The 19,543-nt window shown below is 44.9% G+C and overlaps 1 protein-coding gene across 7 annotated transcripts in view; it reads left to right on the forward strand.

The window, feature by feature from the left end:
* Epb41l4b (erythrocyte membrane protein band 4.1 like 4B) overlaps positions 1–19,543 on the forward strand; it is a 131,790-nt gene that overhangs the window by 92,325 nt on the left and 19,922 nt on the right. For 4 of the 7 annotated variants that reach the window (XM_047524308.1, XM_047524310.1, XM_047524311.1 and 1 more), the window contains exons 16-21: positions 2,283–2,494; positions 4,590–4,708; positions 8,992–9,117; positions 11,997–12,064; positions 13,752–13,850; positions 19,254–19,440. In XM_047524308.1, the coding sequence (XP_047380264.1) occupies positions 2,283–2,494; positions 4,590–4,708; positions 8,992–9,117; positions 11,997–12,064; positions 13,752–13,850; positions 19,254–19,440 (811 nt within the window). The remainder of the gene's footprint in view (positions 1–2,282; positions 2,495–4,589; positions 4,709–8,991; positions 9,118–11,996; positions 12,065–13,751; positions 13,851–19,253; positions 19,441–19,543) is intronic. The other 3 variants (XM_047524309.1, XM_047524312.1, XM_047524314.1) reach the window with 1 other exon arrangement.

Genomic DNA, 19,543 nt, shown 5'->3' on the forward strand with positions numbered 1-19,543 from the left:
TGTGACAGTGAGGGGAACAATCAATGCCTTTTCTGCCACGAACATCCTGCCTCTACAGCAGAGGTCTCCTCCTTTCCCCGGGAACCCGAGGGGACAGACTGCAAGCCTGCTCACACCCCGTCTGAATATCCCAGAGAGCAGCTCACACGCCTTCCACCTGCCCAACTGTGCTGATAATAGCCTGGCACGCTTGCACACGCTGCACTCTTCCTGACTAGCCCAGCTTGTCTTCTTGGTCTTGCCTCCTACTTTCCCCCCCCTCAGTCCTTCTCACATCCTCCTCTTCTAACCAATCATTCCTTTGCTCATACTGTTCCTTAGGCCCATAACAACCATCTCTACCTTTTCTGCCTGAAAGAAATCACACAGGCTTGCACACACACACATATCAAAACGAAAACCCCAACACCAATTTATAACGTGGATTATAAATGGGAGAGACACAACCAACTCAATCAATGCATTTTCTGAACCTCGTAATTGAAAAGGTCAGTGGTAGGATCAGCTTCAGGTGTGGCTGGATCTAGGCACTCAAATGATACCCTAACTTTTTTCTTGTTCCACCTACCTTTAACCTCTGCTCATCTTTTCTCGCTTCATGGATCTCATTCCCACAGATACTGCTACTGCTTTATGTCCAGGGAATATAGTCACAAGAAGCCTCAGCTTACATCATCCTTATGGTCATGACCAGTGTATTCACTATCTACTGTGGGCATAGTGCCTTAGGTGCACAGTACATTAGGAGCCCACAAAAATGTTTAAATTTCTTTTAAAATAAAAATAAAAATGAACTTATAGTTGGAGAAAACATTAACATACTTTTATATGAATATACTTTTATATAAACACTGCCATGAAATACAATTTTTAATTATTTTTTATAAAGAAGGGACAAAGGCAGAAGTGCTTAGGACCCACAGAAGTCACCAGAAGACCCTGCTTGACTCTCACAGAGAGAGAGAGAGACAGAGAGAGACCCCTGTCTTTTGGATTTCATGCATTAAATTTTAGGGTCAACTCTGATGATCTCTGATTGGTTCACATCCCAGAACTAGAAGGATGGAAGATTCCAGTTGACCAGCCTTGAGTGTCAGACCCAACCCTGTGGGGTCAAGATCAACCCTACCGGAACAGGAGGAATGGGGTTTCCCCATAAGAAAGAGGATTCTGTTTCAGGAATGGCCGCTAAATCTTCACCATCTCCTCCTGGATGTCCCCTCCCTGTGACACCTTCCCCTCCCGGAGGAGTTAACTGTCTCCACTCCTGCGCCCTCACTCCCGCTCTCAGGATGGTCAGCGACTGACACAGAGTTGTGGGATGCCCTGGGCCAGCTGCTGGAAGGCAGCAGGAAGGCAGCAGGTGTTGGGATCCGGGCTAGAGAGGTGAGCGGGCCAGGCAGGCTCACAGTGCAGCTGGCTTAAATCTTCCCAGGGAGGGGGCACCTCTGTTGGTTAAAAAAGAAGGGAGCTCAGGAGGGAAGGGATTTTAGGGTGCAGAGGGACATTGCTGGAGACGGGCTGCAAGCCCCCGGGAGGCTGGCCGTGCTGCCTGTGTGCAGGAGTGTGGCCCCTCTCCTGCCAGCGCAGCTCCCATCCCAGGCCCCAGAAGGTTCCAGTGGGCCTGCAGTTGTGGGGATGGCTGTGGGTTCCTGATGTTCCCGGGGGGTTCTGTCCTGGAAGGGTGAAGAGGAGATGGGCTCGAGCTCCCCAGGAAGAGTGACCTGCTCCGAAAGATAATAAAGATTACCATTCTGGAAACTTCTCTGAGGGGGACGAACCGAAGGAGGGAGTCAGGGTGGGAGAGGATCTGGTCCAGGGTTCTAGGTGGCGGGTGAAGGGGCTTTGAACAGGACAATATTGGTCAACACAAAGAAGAGCCACTGGAATTAAAAGTGGGACAGAATCAGGTTTTCTGCGTGCTGGGCGGGATGGAGAGGAACTTCTAGTTTGTAACATGATCTTATAGGATCATTTAACGTTTTATTATTGTTTTTATGTCCTCCTCCCATCTAGAGAATGTGTTTAAAATATAGAAATGTTTTCATTCCATTTCAAAATCAAGAATTTTTTGAGGTACAAGGAGTAAGTTCTCCGAGGGACACGAATTCCCGCCCCTCCTTCTCCCGGCATGCGGTGCCCTTGACCGCCCACTCTCAACAGGAATCTCACCCATTGAATCCGGTTCTCTCCGTGTTTGGTGCTTAGAGATCATCTTTCAAAACCCACCGGAGGATCCAGAGGTCCTGCTTTTCTAAATCCTGACTTTGTCGCCACCACAGCTACCCGCTCCCCTCCCCGGTGCTCAGCCCCTCCGACCGGCTGCCCTTTGGCATCGAGGAGAATGGGGGCACCCCGTTCCCCCCCAAGGCTTCAGGACGGCATCACCGGCAGCACCAGCACCAGCACCACTCCAACTATGGCCTGTCACTGACCCTGGAGAATAAGGAGGGGCCCTTGAGGTCCCCGAGCTCCAGCAGCAAGTCCCTCACAAGTGAGTTGGGAGGATGGGGGTCCTGCTGCTGGCAGGAGTGGCTTCCTAAGGGCTCAAGGGCAGCCTGGAAGGGTTTGGGCAGGAACAGAGATGAGCCTGATGCAGTTAGGCAGGGGTCCTTAGGGTCACGGTTTCCGATGTCATTACAGGGCAATGGCTGTCTCCCCAGTCCTCTGCTGGGCAGTACCCAGCCTTAGCTCGAGCAGCGGAAAGGAGAAAGGGCAGGAAAGTGGTGGCTGGGATTTCAGCTGTCCTAGTGCCAGGATAAACCTGTCCTGCCCTCTTTCTGACATGGGACTTCCGAGATAAGGTGGTGTCAGGTGGACTGTGGATGCGGTCCCTGTCAGAAGTCATTGAGGCAGAGTAAGCAGCTGGAAAAACCTCTAGTAATAGACAGAGTCGGTCATATCTCTTCCATCTAATTTTAACAGGCAGGCTTGGATTTTGTATGTCTGCCTTTTTAATTTTTTTCCAGATACTTTTAATATATTTTAGTAGAGAATTTGCCTCTGGTGAACTGGGGGAAAGAACTGGTTCTAAACCTGGTGCTAAGTGTTGGGACCTGCTGTGGAGCGGGGTCCCTCTCAGTGCCTCAGTTTCCTCTCCTGGGGATGGAGGGTGATGAGGAGATGACAGCCCAGGGCTCTTCCAGCCCCGACATGGCCTGAGTCTGGGGGCAGGTAAAACAGCATGATCCTTTCTGCCTTCATAGACCAGGAAACAATTCTGGGTTGGCCGAGCTGGAAACAGGGACTCGTAACCCACTTGCATGGAGACCGAGTCTGTGCCCTCATCGCGGCCCAGGCTGCCCATGCCGAGTCCTGCCTCATCTTATATCTGGGTAACTGTGGCAGCCTCCTGGTGGGCACCTCCTCCAGTGCAGCCTCCCTCCTGAGGCTGCCGAATCCACTTTCACTAGATGGCTCTGTCCAAATGCCTTAAGGCCTTGCAAGAGCTCACTGTCCTGGGATAAAGGCCACCCTGCTGAGCCTGGCCACACAGAGACCTTCATAACCTGGCCTCTGCCAGCATCTCCAGCCTCCCTGACTCCTTGGCACACTCTGGCTACACGGAGCTCCTCTCCTCACCAGACACTGTGCCAGTCCCAGCTCTGTCCCTTGCACTTGCTGTTGCCTCTTCCTGGAAGGCTTTTCTCTGTCCTGATGAACTCCTATGCATCCCTCAGGAACCAGCTCAAATATTATCAGCAAAACATTCCCTATCACCCACCCACCATTCAAGGCTTTGGAGTACCTTCTCTCTTGCTCCTATAGCCAATTACAACTTTTGCCACTTTTATTTGGATTATCTGTGCATGTATCTGTCTCTCCTTTCAAACCAGAATTGTGTCTCAGTCATCTCTTTCTTTCACCTTCCTAGATCCCAATTGCTAACAATACTTAGCGCAAATTTTGCTTTATAATGAATATTTAATGTCAGTAAATTCAAGCTAGAGGGAGCAAAGGTGGTCAACTAATCCCAAGTGGTACAAAAATCAAAGTCCATGGATTTGATTTTAGAAACATAACATGGCTTTTTTAAAATTAATTTTATTTGTTCTAATTAGTTGTATATGACAGTAGAATACGTTTATACATTTTGATAGATCCTACATAAATGGAGTTGGGTCTCTCGTTTTTCTGATTATACGTATTGTGGGAGCACATCAGTCATGCCGTCATCCATGTACGTGAGGTAATAATGTCTGCATAAGGGTACATGTTTGTGCCTCTCAGACCGAATATTCAAGTCTCCAGTTTGCGTAGAGCTTTTTCATTTTAAAAACATTTGTATATAAATGACCTCACTCTTGTTCACAGCAACCCTACAAGGTAAATAATTTTATTTATATTTAAAAATGACTCAGAGGCTCAGAAAGGTAAAGCAGCTTCGCCAGGGCCACCCAACTCATGGGACTGTTGCGGGAGTTGGGCCTTGAAACCTTGTCCTCCGTTGTTGTCACACTCCATCAAGCTAGAAGACGAGGAGGCAGGCACACTGGGTGCTGGGGCCAGGACCTGGGGAGTGTCCCTTATCGCATGTAACCTTCTCTCCTTTGACCTTTCCTCTTTTATTTTCCCTGGTTGCTCCGTAGAACTGAGTCCAGGACCACCTGCCCTGTTCAGTGAAGCTGCTGCCCATCTGAAGAAGCTGGAACTGGAGACGGTGAAGGCAGCAGGACCCTGGCCTGCTCTTCACATCAACATTAACAAGGTCCAGCGCCTGGGGCTCTGCAGTGAGCGTGGACTTGGTGCTCATGCCAAACTGCGCCTGTTAACGTGGCCTGCCTCCTAAACCATGCGCCTATGCTTGGAGGGATTTCTCCTCCATCTTTCTTGACATTTCTGCTCAGGCTGTCTTTTAGGAGCAAAACTTCACTTACCTTCTTGCTGGGTGATCCAATACATCATGGACTCCCTGGATCGATCTTCTCCCTCTTCTTAATCCCTCGGCTTTCAACTTTTCTTTAACAATACACATGATAAATGACTTTAATGCAGGCTTACCCAGAGTCTGACAAAATCTAAAACTATTTTGCAATGAGATACAGCATATTGTACAGCAGAGAACTCACAATCACTACAGTAATTTGTAGTTGCCATGACCATTGGTAGGACACTGGGGACAGTGACTTGCTCTGGGTGAAGGCATGACTGGACACTTATGCATTACAGAGCATTGGCCTGGAGGTCCACTATGACTTACTGTAACTTCCCTCCTTTCTCCTCTATTCAGAGAAACATATGAGGGTTCTGGAAGTGTAGCTCAGTGGTAGATCTCATACTTAGCAACTACAAGGCCCTGGGTTCAATCCCCAATCCCCAGCACTGAAAAAAAAAGAAAAAAATCAGAAAGCGAGTAAACTAGGACGATGTGATTTTCCAGGTAACTCTGACTCTGTCCCAACATATAAGCAGAGCATATTATTTCACACTATGATTCTTGGTCAACAATAGAGCATTCCTTGCAAGGACCTCGCTTGATATCGTACTACAATTGGGAACACTGGCTTGGATGGCTTTTAAAGTTTTTTTTTCCCCCAACCTGAAGGATTGAGCATCTTCCGTTTCTTCTTAGACGACCTCCCAGGATTATTTAATGATGAGAAGTCATTGTCACTACTCACTTCCAAAGTCGTACCCAGAATTATCACAGGAATGTGAATCTCATTAGATTTCCAATGTGTAAACAATTCGAATCAACAATTTAAATATGCATCTGATCATTTCTTTATTTCCAGATGACATCTTCCAACAGATGGCCTGTTTCCAACTATAATAATCCCACGGCCCAAAATTGGCATCCATTTGTATGTTTTGAAATATTGAATGATAAAGTGTCTTTCCACAATTCAAATAGAACATAAAATATTAAGTATAGTCGTTCAGAAGACAGAAAGCACAGCATTCTGGGACTCTTCTCCAGACTGGAGCTGTGGTTTTGTGATCTCCCATAGAGATGCCTTCTTCTTTTCTTTGGTGTGTTGGAGCAGGGCCAGGGGTCTTGGGGATTGTCCCCTAGGTGCTCTACCAGTGAGTTACATTCCCAGACCTTTTATTTTTTTTATTTTGAGAAAGGGTCTTGCTAAGTTGTCCCGGTTGATTTTGAACTTGCCATCCTCCTGCCTTAACCTCCTGAGTAGCTGGGATTACAGTCATGCACCCCTGTGCCCGGATAGAAATGCTTTAAAAAAAAATTTTTCATACAATACTCCACAAATTTTCCAAAATTTGTCGGCCTTTACCTGAGTCAGTTCATACAGCTGAACATTATTACTCTTGCTTCATTCAGATGGAACAGGAACGAGATGGCTTGAATTTTATGTCCAAAAAGGCAATTTTGAATTCCAAAGTTCAAGGGGGAAATCGATGCTGAATTGCTGTTCTCTTCTTACTTTAGCAGCATTTCGTTTTTCTAAGTAGGTATTCGGTCATTACTGTCAGTATAACCACATTCCCTCAAGCAATTGTCAAAAACCTCAGATGGGCTTAATAACTAATTTAATTCCTATGTTATTGCAGAAAAATTAAACCTAATTAAAAAATTAACTATTCACGTATTAGCGAAAACACCCATTCAATATGGAACAGATAATGTAACAGGATTTATAAACACAAGGTAATTATCCAAAGTCTACGCTACAAATCCTACCTTTTAAAATGTAAGTTATAAATAAGTTAGATATTTGCCTAAAGGAGAAAACTAAGTCCCTGAGGATAATGAATCTAGTCTAACAAACCCATTCTTCAAGCACAACTGGATCACTTAGGATCATTAGTGTTCTCCCATCCAAAGCAACTTTTTGTTATATTTTCTTTTCTAACCAAAGAATCTAGCATCAAAGTGTCATTTGTATCCTTTTAAAAATTTTTCCTTATTTGAACATCCTAAAAATCTTGTGAGTAAAGAAACTGAGACATGGACTGGGGTTGCAGCTCAGTGGTAGGACACTTGCCTAGCATGTGTGAAGAACTCGGTTCAATTCTCAGCACCGCATATAATAAATAAATAAATAGATATAAATGTCCATGAACAGCTAAAAAATATTTTTTTTTTTTAAAAAAGAGAGATACTGACACAGGGAGAGTCAGAGGAGTGGTAAGGAGCTTTGACCAAAGTCACTGTTCCTGAATGTAAATGGCCCTTCTGCTTATCTCCTGAGTGACCTTCCCATCTCTCTGCTTTGTTTTTCTCATCTATAAAATGAGGATATTAATACTCTGGTTTCTGTTTATATCATATAAGTCTTTCACCTTTTATTAAAATGGAGAGGATAATAATTGTACCTACTTCCAAATGGGAGGAACTAATGAGAGGATTGGGTCAGACGTGCATATGAAATTTGAAGTCAATGGCGGGCCCATAGTAAGCTCTCAGTAAATGTTACCTACTGGAGCTTTTTTTTTTTTTTTGGCCATTATCATTATCATTATCTTTGTGTGTGTGTGGGTGCGCGCACTGGTGGGGATGAAACGCAGGGATTTGCACACACCAGGGAACACTCTTAACCACTGAGCTACACCCCAAGCAACCCCACTCTCTTTTTAAATGGTGCTAGTAAGGCCAAGCTGAGATGCAAATCCAGGTTTTCTGCCTCTGCCTGTTCTGGCATTAATGATGTGAAATTGCAGCTTACTCTACCAAATGCTCCTCCGTGTGTTTGGAGGTCCTCCCAGGAAACCGGATACTATGTCCTCTTTTCTTTGTCAGCCAATTGCCTTTTGCTTCCTCTATGGCTTTTATAATATTGCTACTAAGAGTACCAAGGTGCTCAATAAGACTTTCAAATTAGTGACTGACTAATTTGGGGACATGAAGAACTTGAGGGCTTTAGAACAGTTTCTTCTTGCCCTGGTACATGATGGCCGACATGATACTGATATTGCCAAATTGGCTTCTGGCAATCTCGTGGTTTTGTGCTTTCTTATTAAATGCATACCTCTTCTGATGATAGCTGTATATCATCGTGATGGTCCTCAGTAGGTGTTTAATGGACACCTACTCTGCATCAAGTACTATATTAGTTCTGGGACATGCAATGGTCATGAAGGTACAGTTAGCAGTAAGACATTATTTCCCAAAAGTGTTGTGTGTACCATTAAAGATGATTTCAGGTTACCCAAGTGGATAAGTGCTTTTTATTTTAATTATTACATAAATATCATCATGTCTATTATAATAAATAGAATAGTTACCAAGTCTAAGATTTCAGAGATATCATCTTCGAGCATGGTTCAAATATGAATATGGAGTCCCAGGGTGCCCCCCTTAACTAGATCACGTGAATTTTAGGTACATGTTCAGTTAACACGTGGGAGATGGTGGAAATAGTGCAGGTGGTACCAAATTACTGAAGTCCAAGATGCTCTCCAATAATGTAACAGGGGCTGGGGTGTAGCTGAGTGGTAGAGCATGTGCTTAATCCTGGGTTCAGTTCCCAGCCCCTCCAAAAAAGGAATATAGATACAGATTCCTTGTTAAGAATCACAGTTTTTAGGGCTGGACCTGTAGCTCTGTGGTAGGTCACTTGCTTAGTATGCACAAGGCCTTGGGTTTAATCCCCAGCTCCATGCACACACACAGATCAGTTTTTAGCAAGATATATTATGAAAGCGTCCCCAGATTCTTTGCACTGTTTCCCTTGACCCTGCAAGTCATAGCATTGGCTCTTTCTGTGTCAGAGTAGCCGCTGTGGGGAGAATGACCCCAAGCCAGGCTGAAGTGTGGTTCTGCCATTGGTTCTTGCCGCCTGACCCCAGATAAGCCCCTTCCTTGCTTTTTTGGGTCTCACCCCTGCCATGTGTCTTCTGCCTCCTTCACAAGAGAATGGGATGCATGCTTGTGAACCCGGGGGCCCAAATGTATAAAGCTGGTGACGCACTTGCCTGGACATTTGGATCTGTGTTCTGTGTCGTTGTGGCTGTTGGGAGAGTTACCGTGTGTGTTTTCTTTTTACTCTGTTTACAATCCATCCTCTGCATTTTGGTTTGTCTCAGGCCGAGGAAAAGAAGGTCTCTGAGAAGACTCTTCAGACACCCCTGTTGCCCTCCCCAGCGGCAGAACACGTGAAGTGTAACATTCTGAAAGCGCAGCTGGAAAACGCCTCCCGGGTCAATGCCCAGGTATGCCGAGCCCTGCTCCCCTTGGGAGGGACCAGCCTGAAGAGAGGCACCACACCTTGGTATGTGAACTGAGGCTTTAATCGCAAGAATTATTAACTGGTATCCAGTTATTAATTAGGTAAGTGAGACGTCAGTGTGCGTGAATCCTCAGGAAAGCTGGCCCAGCCCCATTCAACAGGTCAGTGCAGGGCTGAGGAACCTGCATTTCCAAACAGCTCCTGGGACCACATCTGGAGTCACACTATTCCCAAGTTCTAGAAGGAGCAGCTTTGGGAAGCACTTTCCAGCTTCATGGCCGAGGGAATGATGTGCTGTAAATATAAAATTTAGATACTCAGAGTAGGAGCCCCATGCAGATGACATGTAGATTTCTGAGTAAGGGTCCCTGTAGCCAGTGCTGGTGTCTCTTAGCTGGAGGATGAGCCCCATGTGGCCTGGAGGAACCACCACTGCCCAGCTGAAGAAGACAGGCTGGGGTGACTCACCGAAGCTGGAAACAAACAGGAAGGAGCAAGTCCTGCCCCACTCGCGCCCCCTATTGACATGTCCTATCATGAAGCCCGCGGGGAAAGCAGTTAACTGAATTTGCTGGTTCTGCCTCAGGTCCAAGTGGAGGCACAGAGAATGAGCTGGAGATGAGAGATGATAGTTCCATAATTTCCATTACCCCAAACTAGCACCCATAACAAGTGTCACTGGTCATATGCATTGACCACCATACTCCCTAAATGACCCTAAATGTGGCCTCAGGATTATCTTCTACACAGAAGATCTTCCAAGGAGATACCACCAGTCAAGCAAACTTGTCACTCAAGTAGAAATCCATTTGCCACCCCTGCCCTGGGAACAGTATGTGAGAAGCTACGGTTGCTCATGAGCTCACTAGAAAATTATATACCGATCTTCATTCCTCATCAACCTAACGTTTATGCCTGTGTTGCTGAGAACAAAGCAATATTCAATAATCTGTTATATTATTATCTCCATTTATTTAGCAATCTGAGTAATTTAGATCCTTCCAGAATATACCATGAAAACCCAGAAAAGGCTTACAGAATTTCTCCTATTTAGGGACTGTGATATAAACAGGAAGCAGTGAGGTATGGAATATTGAAGTCAGATGGCCTGGTTTGAATCAGCTTTCTGTTTATCCGTGGTGTTACCTTAAATATGTTCATTAATCTGAGCCTCCGTTTTCTCACGTGTAAAATGAGGATAATGGTACCTACCACCTTAGGTTATTGTGAAAACTGAGGCAATCTGTGTAACATACCCAGCACGATGCCTTGCCCTACCATTGTGCAGATATCAACACTAATTGCTACAGAGATGAAGTTGTCAGGTGCTCGGATGGTAGGTCACAGTGGTAGCACTTCCTAGAGGATGAGCCAGTTGACTTCTCATCACATGTTATATATTAAAGTTATAGACACACATTGCCTTTGTCTTAATTCTTCTGTCTTCATCATTTTGGAGTATGCCGTTTTTACACTCTGATGGAACCAATAAAACAGACATATTCCAAGTTTACAGAGCTGCTCTGATCTACATTAGAAAGCTCTATCACGTGCCCAGTGGCCCCACACTGCACACACCATCTCAGGCGGACTCGTGTTTCTGCTCCAGTGAGAAAGTGCGGTGTGTCAGAAACTTTGCATTTTGCACAGTGTAGAAAAAGATGAGAAATAGGTATGAAGCAAAGAAAGTGCCCTGGCCAGACAGACAGGACGGGAGGGCACGAGAGCAGGAAAGAAGGAGAGGGCGAGATGGAAATTAGTCATTTCAGGGCAGTATTGCCCAGGATGCCACAAGGTGCACCAGCCCTGTAGGAGGCATCCAGATTGTTCTGGAAATTCTCTCACTAAATCCCCTGAAACAGTCCCAATGCACACATCTTCTAATAGGTTCTGAGAAGTCCTGCGGCAAAGAAACCTGTTTGGGTTTCCTTCACACCTGATTGGCCACAGAACACTTTGTGAAACAGTTCCCACTATTATCAGTAGAACTCGCATTCCTGGGAAAACAGGAACCTGCCTTGGGATCCCCTGGCTTAGAGTGTCCCAAGGGGCTGGGGGGAAGGGTTGTGCATCCCCCCAGGGTTCTACTTCCCTCTTGGCCTCCATGTAGAGCAAGGGTGTACGGTAAAGAGCCGAGTTCCCACAGGCCAGCAGTGCTGGCTGTTGCCGGCTCTTAAGAAGGCTTTCATCAGGAAGCAGGCCCGGGTGTGTGGGCACCCGTGCAGACCAACTGTTCAGTGCCCTCAGAGCCAGAGGCCTGGCTCTGTGTGCTGTGACAGCGTGAGGGCTGCGTCTCTCATCCAGCACGGTGCGTTCCGCTGGCCTGGCAGGCTGAGTGGGTGTCCCTTCCTCCCCTGTCATTCTTTGGGACTCACCAGAGGGAGGAAGACAGGGCTTCTGTCAAAGTCAAATGATGTAATTCCTCCCAGGCTTGTTCCACTGATGTGAAAGAACAGATTCCAGATTCCTTTGTAAACTGTAAGGCCGTGTGAGCATACAGCTGATAATTATTCCTGATCTAAACTGTGAGGTGAGCCGGTTGTGGGTTTGACTTTTCCCACACCATCCCTTTCTCAATCAAGCATGAGCTGACACATAGCAGGTGTTTAATAAAAGTATGAATACAATAATTGATTGCATTTGAATAATTGTGTCTTAATCCCCTTTGAGGGGCATGACTCAAGAAAACACATTTTTGTTAACTTATATAAATACCAGAACAAGGTTGCTATTGCCTGAATACATAATGAATCCCCTCTTTGGTCCACCTTCACATTTCTGTAATCCTTAGAATGTAGGAGAGTTGAAAACATTTTTGCATGCCAAGATATTCAGCTTTGACTAACCTGTTTTGTCTTACAGATTGGAAAAGAGGACTCAACATTTGTAAATATCAATAAGAAATCCAGTCTTCAGGACACTAATGTAAGGTCTGTTGCTTTTTATTCAATTGGGGAAATGATCCTCGGTGTAGTCAACATGATCTTCGAAACATTGCTGACGTGGGAATTAATAATTTCCATCCGAGAGGGAAAATAAAACTAAGAGAATGTGAACCTCAAAGACCTAGCTCAAACCACTGCCTAGTCTCAGATTTAATTTTGCTATGTGCTATACCAACAAAGAACTTAAGAGACTTTAGTTGTCTCATAACACATAGATATGACCTTGTCATGTACCTGTATGACTTGGGACCAAGTCAGTAGCAACCTGTTGATCATGGCAGCTTTATTACATGTGCAGGGGCTGCCTAAGGAAGTTTCTCCCAAAGGTGTCCAAGGATGACTGCATCAGTCTCTTGTTAAAGGCACAGACTCTTGAGTCCAACTCCAGGACTTCCAGATACTGGGGAAAATCTTACACTTGATGCCCCAAATAAAAGTTAACATTCCTTTTTATTGCCGTATGATTTCCAACCTATGTTCTTGGTTAAGAACTTTCACAGATATCAGCCATTCTACCCAAGCAGAGCTCTGAGCCCCGAGGAGGCTGAGACCTTCCAGCAACCATGTTCAACTTCCTCTGAGCTCCCAGTCTGAGGAAGTCAGACTTCAGTTCCTCATTTGCTCATTCCTATGTTTATTCAGCAAACATTTATTAGGCACCAGTCACATAATGATCACAAAATTAGACATTGGAGAGAAGAGAACATGGAGGCCCAGAATGTTAATTGACTTGTTGTGGGTCCCTTGCAGGCTGACTCAACTTGTTTAGATGCTCCTTTGGTGCTAGAAAGTCATTACTGACTTTATTCAGGCATGGTAGCAAATGCCTGGAATCCCAGCAGCTCGGGAGGCTGAGGCAGGAGGATCACGAGTTCAAAGCCAGCCTCAGCAAAAAGGAGGCACTAAGCAACTCAACGAGACCCTATCTCTAAATAAAATACAAAGTAGGACTGGGGATGTGGCTCAGTGGTTGAGTGCCCCTGACTTGAATCCCCAGTAACCCCCCCACCAAAAGAGAAAGTCATTACTAATTTCTAAAAAATGAGTTTAGTCATGGCCACTTCAAAAATAGTGAAAGCTTTTCCTTAAAATCTTTGTTTTGAGTAGGGGCACTTCAGTTGTCTGGCATAAGTGACAGAAGAAAGATGAAAGTTAAACTTAATTTTTAACATTCTCACATGTACGTAGAATTAAAATGTTTAGAGTAAGCTCTGTTGGTCTTCTGATTAGACATCATTCACACAAAATATATCATGCTTCTTTATTTTCTTACAATGTGTTCTGTGTTATGTTTAAAATACATAGCTACCAGATTAGTGGGAAGTAAAACCGAGTTTACTTCATCCATTTTACTGGCAAAATCTGGTTATGAATCAAACGCTCAATATTGTGGGGTGACTGTGGTGGGGCAGAGAAATTTTATTTGGTTCCCCAATTATATTGAGTTCCTCACTTGCTGTATTTTCTTCCTCGTCATTTTTGTTTGTTTGTTTGTTTTGGATTTTCTGTTTTTTAGTTACAATTATTAAATAAGTAGCTCAGAAAGGCAAAAAAATGTATTTCTTGACTATCAATGTTATCAAGGTATGAATTAACTGAGAAAGCAGTCTCACTAAAACAAGAGCATAAACGTTTTTTATTGGTGGTGTTCTCTTTTCCGGTACATCTCTAGAAGTCCTATCCCTATACGTGTGGAAACTGCCCAGCCAGCTGTGGAAAAACCGGAAACCAAGCCTCCTCGAGTGAGGAAGTTGACAAGACAATATAGTTTGTGAGTTCTGAATTCCAAGTTTTTCAGTTGTAACCTCAGCGATGCTGAAAATTTGGTTATAAATGCTTCTTACCTCTTTAGATGATTCCCAAAGAGACAGTCGTTCTCCAAATTCTGTTTATTTCCAACGTAGGTCATAATGGGACCAGACCTTTCCTATGGAAAACATTACACATGTCCTCATTATTGATTGCTGTTGTGGAGGGCTGGAGTCCTTAGTCCTCCTCTGTGCCAGGGTCTCTCACAAGGCTGTATTGAAGATGGCAGTGAGGGCTATGGTCTCATCCAAAGGCCCTTTCCCTATTGCTATGACTCAAGGGCATTGGGCCAGGTTACTCTCAATTGTAGTCACCCAGGCTTTCTCTGATAGGTAAAGAAGAGCCAGAGAGGGTGCTAGCAAGGCCAGGTTCACAGTGTTGTAACCTAATCACAGAAATGACAACCTATCACTTTGCCACATTCTGTTCTTGAGAAGCAAGTCACTAGGTGCAACCCATACTCAAGAGGAAGCATTACACGGTAGCAGGAATACCAGGGCAGGGATCACTGGAGGCCATGGCATAATAGTAAAATGGTAGCATGGTCTGTCAGCAGAGCCAAGGCTAAGCATTGAGCTCTGTGTGAGACCAGTGGAAGGAGCCACATTCCACCAGGGCCCAGCCAGTTCTTTTCAGCTTAGCTTAACAAAAGTCTCTTGGCTACAGTGTGCACTAGATTGTTCTAGGCATTGTCAAGGGAAGAGCAAAGTGTCTTCGGCAATTCCCATCCAAAGAGTCACAGTGCATTGGTGGCAAAGGCAGAGTGGGAAATAGTTACAATCCAAAAAGTGTTGTAGTAAAGGTGGTGGTTGATTAGTCACAGTAGTGGTGGTCACATTGGTAGTCCTCTTTTCTTGACCTTGGCTATGGGCTGGGCACTGTGTCTGGGTGTGTAATTGGTCAGAGAGCTACTGGCATGTCTCCAGATGCAGCAGAACACATGAGGACTCGGGGCTGGAAAGGCTTCTTGCTGCTGGAGCCCTGGCCAGTTTACAGCTGTAAGTTCTTGGGAAATTTACTTTTGAGCTATTATTTCTGCATCTGTAGAATGGGTATGCTAATGTCTACCTCAGAAATTTTGTGGGGGTTAGCACAGGTAAAACCCCTAGTAAGGAGCCAGGCTGTGGATGTGCTCTCCTTTCTTTCTTGGAACCTGGAAACTTGTGAGAAAAAGTTCAAGTTTGTGGGTCTCCAGAGTGTGAAGTTAGGGCACAGAGGTGGCTCTAGATGTGATCCTCAAACACCTTAGTACTACCGTTTGCACCTTGTGGAAAGAGGAAGAGGCATACTGCGGGGGGAGAGGATAAGGATAGACGCACCCTACCTCATTAGCTTTAAAAGAAACTTCTGGACAATACAGGAGCACATTTCCTAGGAAAACCAAAATGAATAGGGTTCAAATAATTAACAGTCCTAATGATCTCTAGGGAACAAATTAAACCATGAAAATCTGCTTCCCCAAGGACAAGGCTTGTGGGATTTGCCTTTCCTTTCACATTTTGAAACTCAAAATACCATGATCACCCATTTGGGATATGTAATCATGTTTGAAATAATGACTGACTTCTAGATGGCCTGAAAGGAAAGAAAATTTCACGCACTCACCAAATGGGCTCTTTGAAGAAAACCCTTTTCAAACCTGTAACTTAAAAGCATGTTTATTAAGTTGCCCCGCCCCAAATATTCTGTCTTGAAAAATCAAAGAATGGCAGCATTTCCCCATTAGTAGAAAATAGCAAATGTAATGGATGGGATTTTGCCAATGTTACGTTTTCTTCCCTGAAATGGTTCTTACATCTTCAACAGTGGGTTACTGCTCATCTGCTTAACTCCTAGAAATGGATAAAGTTGATAGGCACATGATTAAGAAACACAGGTGGAAACCTCAGATTTCGGATTTTCTGAAACTGTTTCCTGTATGATCGTTTTTGTGTACGTACATGTGCACTATCTCGGTTTTTCTTGTTCTTAGGCCTGGGCTCTGTGTGTTGAGATGTTAGTTGCTTTACCAAGACCATCATAATATTCAGGTGCTCCCAAGGAGTTTTTAAGCCTCAGCTTTTAAGGATGTAAACAAAAACCTCAGGTGTGTTCTTTCCTGGAAACGTGACAGAGAGAAGTGTGGCCATGTGTGCAGACAAAGAGGAGCAGAGGGGGCCCAGCAGAACTCCAGGCAGGTGGAGTATCATCTTGACATCTGTAGCTAGTAGGTTTAGAAAATGGCTAGCAAGTGGGAGTGCACAGCTACTCAGGAGACTGAGGCAGGAGGATCTCTTGAGCTCCCAAGTTCCAGATCAGCCCTGAACTGGAAAGAAAAGAGTGAGCTGTTTTACCTTTTTCCAAGACTATAACTTGGAAACACAATGAAACAAAGTCTTTAAAAATTCAATAAATGGCACATGTAAGTTCAAAGAGAAAAGTAACCCATTCCCCAGAACCATGACATCAGAAATACCCAGTAGAGGATGGGATGTGGCTCAGTGGTAGAGACCCTGCTTAGCATGGACCAGGCCCTGGGTTCTTTCCCAGCACCACAAAAAAAAAAAAAAAAAAAAAAAAAAAAAAAACCAACAAACCAACAAACCAGTCTTCACAGCAGATGATCATTACTTTAGACATGCTTCTATGCATATATTTTTAAAATAGAAAAAATAATTTCAAAGCAAAGCTCTACACACAAAATTGTACTTATTAAAATGTTATTTTGTGAATTTAACATGTGAATTTTACCTCAGCAGCTGAGATAAAATTACTGAATTTTAGATATGTTTCTTTGTCATAGATCTATGTTAAGACAAAAGATAATAAAAACCCATGAAAAAATTGGAACTTTTCAATTTTAAACAGTATTAGTTGACTTCCTGCTGTGAAAGATGAGTTATGTTTTTTAAATGACATTTTATGTAAAAAACAAATACTTCATATGCTTTTAAGGATTCAATTCTTTTAAATAAAGTAAAAAAAAATATCTTACCCCAGCGTTCCGTTGACTAGCCATGCTACCAAATTGTTTCAAATGAGGTAAATATTCTAACTCAACTCCTTCACGTACCTAGGCATGTGACTTTGAGTCCATGAAATCACATCTGATTCTCTGAAAAATTGGAAATCGTAATGCCAGGTTGTTGAGAAAATATAATGGGCCCAGGCACGTGTAACTTACCAGACCTGTTTCATCTGTGTGAGTGCAAGTATGGGATATCTTATTAAGTTTTTCACAAACTTGTTCAAACCTCATCTTAAATTCTCCTCATGAGTCTTTTCCACACACAGCCTGTTCTAAAAACCCCAGGGCCCATCCACGCTGCAGCTGTGATCTGGTGCCCTGTTTCCCATGAGGTCCACTGCCCAGGGTGCATCACGAGGGACCGTGCTCAGGCCTCCCTTGTGTCCTCCAGCCAGGGGTCTTTGATCTATACTCTTGAGCTCAGCATCATTTTGAAGACTCCACCCCTGTGCCAGGATGGCTCCAGAGGGTGGCTCCAGGAGAGACGGTGTGCCAGGGGTCCCTAAGACCATGCTCAAGGATGGTGACTCTCCAAAAGGACTCACAGCACTAAGAAAAGCAGTTATACTCGTGGCTACCATTTATTACAGTCAAGAAAGCTAATTAATATCAACAAAGAGAAAAAGCACAGAGGTGGAGTCCAAGAAAAACCAGGCAGGAGCTCCTACTGCCCTGTCTCCATGATGTCACATGGACAGGGATGCATTCGCCCAGAAATAATGCGCGACAACGTATAGGAGTATTTCCAACCAGGGAAGCTCACTCGAGCAGTGAAAACCTTTGGGACTAGGGTTCTTATTGGGGGTCAGTCATGTAAGCATGGAGCACCCACATGACTGACCTTAGCTGCTCAATCTCCAGACCACCCTGACCCCTGCCTCAGGTCAGACTGATCTAGCATGGTCCTAAAACCTCAGGTGTACAAATCCAGGTGATTCACCATGTAACACATGGGTAGCATAAACTCTGACATGGCCCAAGGTGTTGGGTGCATAGACACTCCCACCAGGCAGGCTATCCCAATGGCCCAGAGGATGTTTCCCAGGAGCTGGTCAGTGCCAGGGGTACCTTTGGAATGCGTATGGGGCTTGAGCATCTCAGGCCTTCTGAGTTAACTCTTTACTGCACAGGCAGCAAACTGGCAGGTTAGCCGCTAGGAGACTTGTCTTCATTTCTGAAAATGAGAAGATACTGTTCATACTAAGAATGGGGAATCAATGGCACTGCTCCAGTGACATGCCAGGATGACAGGTCAGAGGGGGCTTCCAGTCTTGGCATATGCTTTGGGACAGTAACGCTTCCTTCCAGATTCAAGCATGGAGATAAGCCACAGTGCCAGGCCAGACTTCCTCTCCAAGGTGGTGGCTTCCTGTCAAGTCGTTTCTTCCCAGGTTACCTCCTCACCACAGAGAGATTCGGAGACCAGAGTTACTTGGCCTCCAAACAAACACTCCTTGGGTGTCCCTTGTCACACCCAAGGGACAGTTTGCTGTTAGACCACAACAGAGGCTATTATCCTTTGCCTCAGAGTAGTAGGCTCCTACCAGCCTTGCATACACCTGCCTAAGGGACACCTCTCCAAATAATATCCTTTGCTTTGGTGGTTCCTCAAAAAGCTGAGCAAAGCAGTAGCGTAGGACCCAGCGACCTATTCGTAGGTGAAAATTTAATCCAAAAGAATTGCAAGCAAGGGTCAAGCAGATTTTTGCACACCCATGTTCACAGCAGCATCAGTCACAGAACTGAAAAGTGGAAAGAACCTGTGTCCCTTGACAGATGAATGGACAAGAAGAGGCGGTACATCCACAAGTGGTGTGTTCCTCACCACAAAAGAGTGCCATTTTGATAAATGCCACAACATGACTGGACCTTGAAAACGCCATAGCAAATGTGACAAACTAGACCCAGAAGGACAGAGGTGGTTTGATTGTGCTTCCATTGTGCCTAGAGTAGACCAGTTCATTAGACAGAGAGGGGAACAGATGCTTCCAGAGGTTGTAGGGAGGAGGCCATAGAGAGCTGGGTTTAGTAACAATATGGAGTTTCTCTTGGGGAAAGTGCAAAGGTTTGGGAGACAGGTAGTGGTGATGATTACACAATATTGTGAATGTATTTAATGCTACTGAGCTATACAGTTACAAGGACTTAAATGATAATAGCACTTTATATGTATTTCACCACAATTTTTAAAAGAAGTCCTGGCAAGTAACAGAAAATCTAGCTCAAATTTGTTTAGGTCTAAAAAAAAAAGTCAGTGTCTTAGACTCTGTACGCTGGATGCGTGTTGGAGGAGCCCCCGCCCCCGCCGCTGCGCAGCCCGTGTGTTATTGTAATGAGCAGAGCTTCATGTGCTTTTAGTAACCGCAGTGATGAAGACGACCTCCCTCCAGACCTGGCCGAGGCGGTGGGAACCACCACAGCCCCAGCCACAGACTCCACCACGGCGGCCACACAAGCCTCAGTACCACTGGTGTCCCCCAAGCTGCAGAAAGTCAGCTCACCCCAGAAGTCAGAAGGCAAGAGCCAGCTGTCCCCAGGGGCCAAGGTATGGGAGAAGCACCAAGGAATAACTGCTGTGTGCTGGGCAAGTAGGGTCCTTTTAGTGAGTGACATTTGGTGTGTGCACTTAAATTTTGCATGATCCTTTC

The sequence above is a fragment of the Sciurus carolinensis genome, chromosome 14, assembly GCF_902686445.1.
Source record: "Sciurus carolinensis chromosome 14, mSciCar1.2, whole genome shotgun sequence".
Classification (NCBI taxonomy): domain Eukaryota; kingdom Metazoa; phylum Chordata; class Mammalia; order Rodentia; family Sciuridae; genus Sciurus; species Sciurus carolinensis.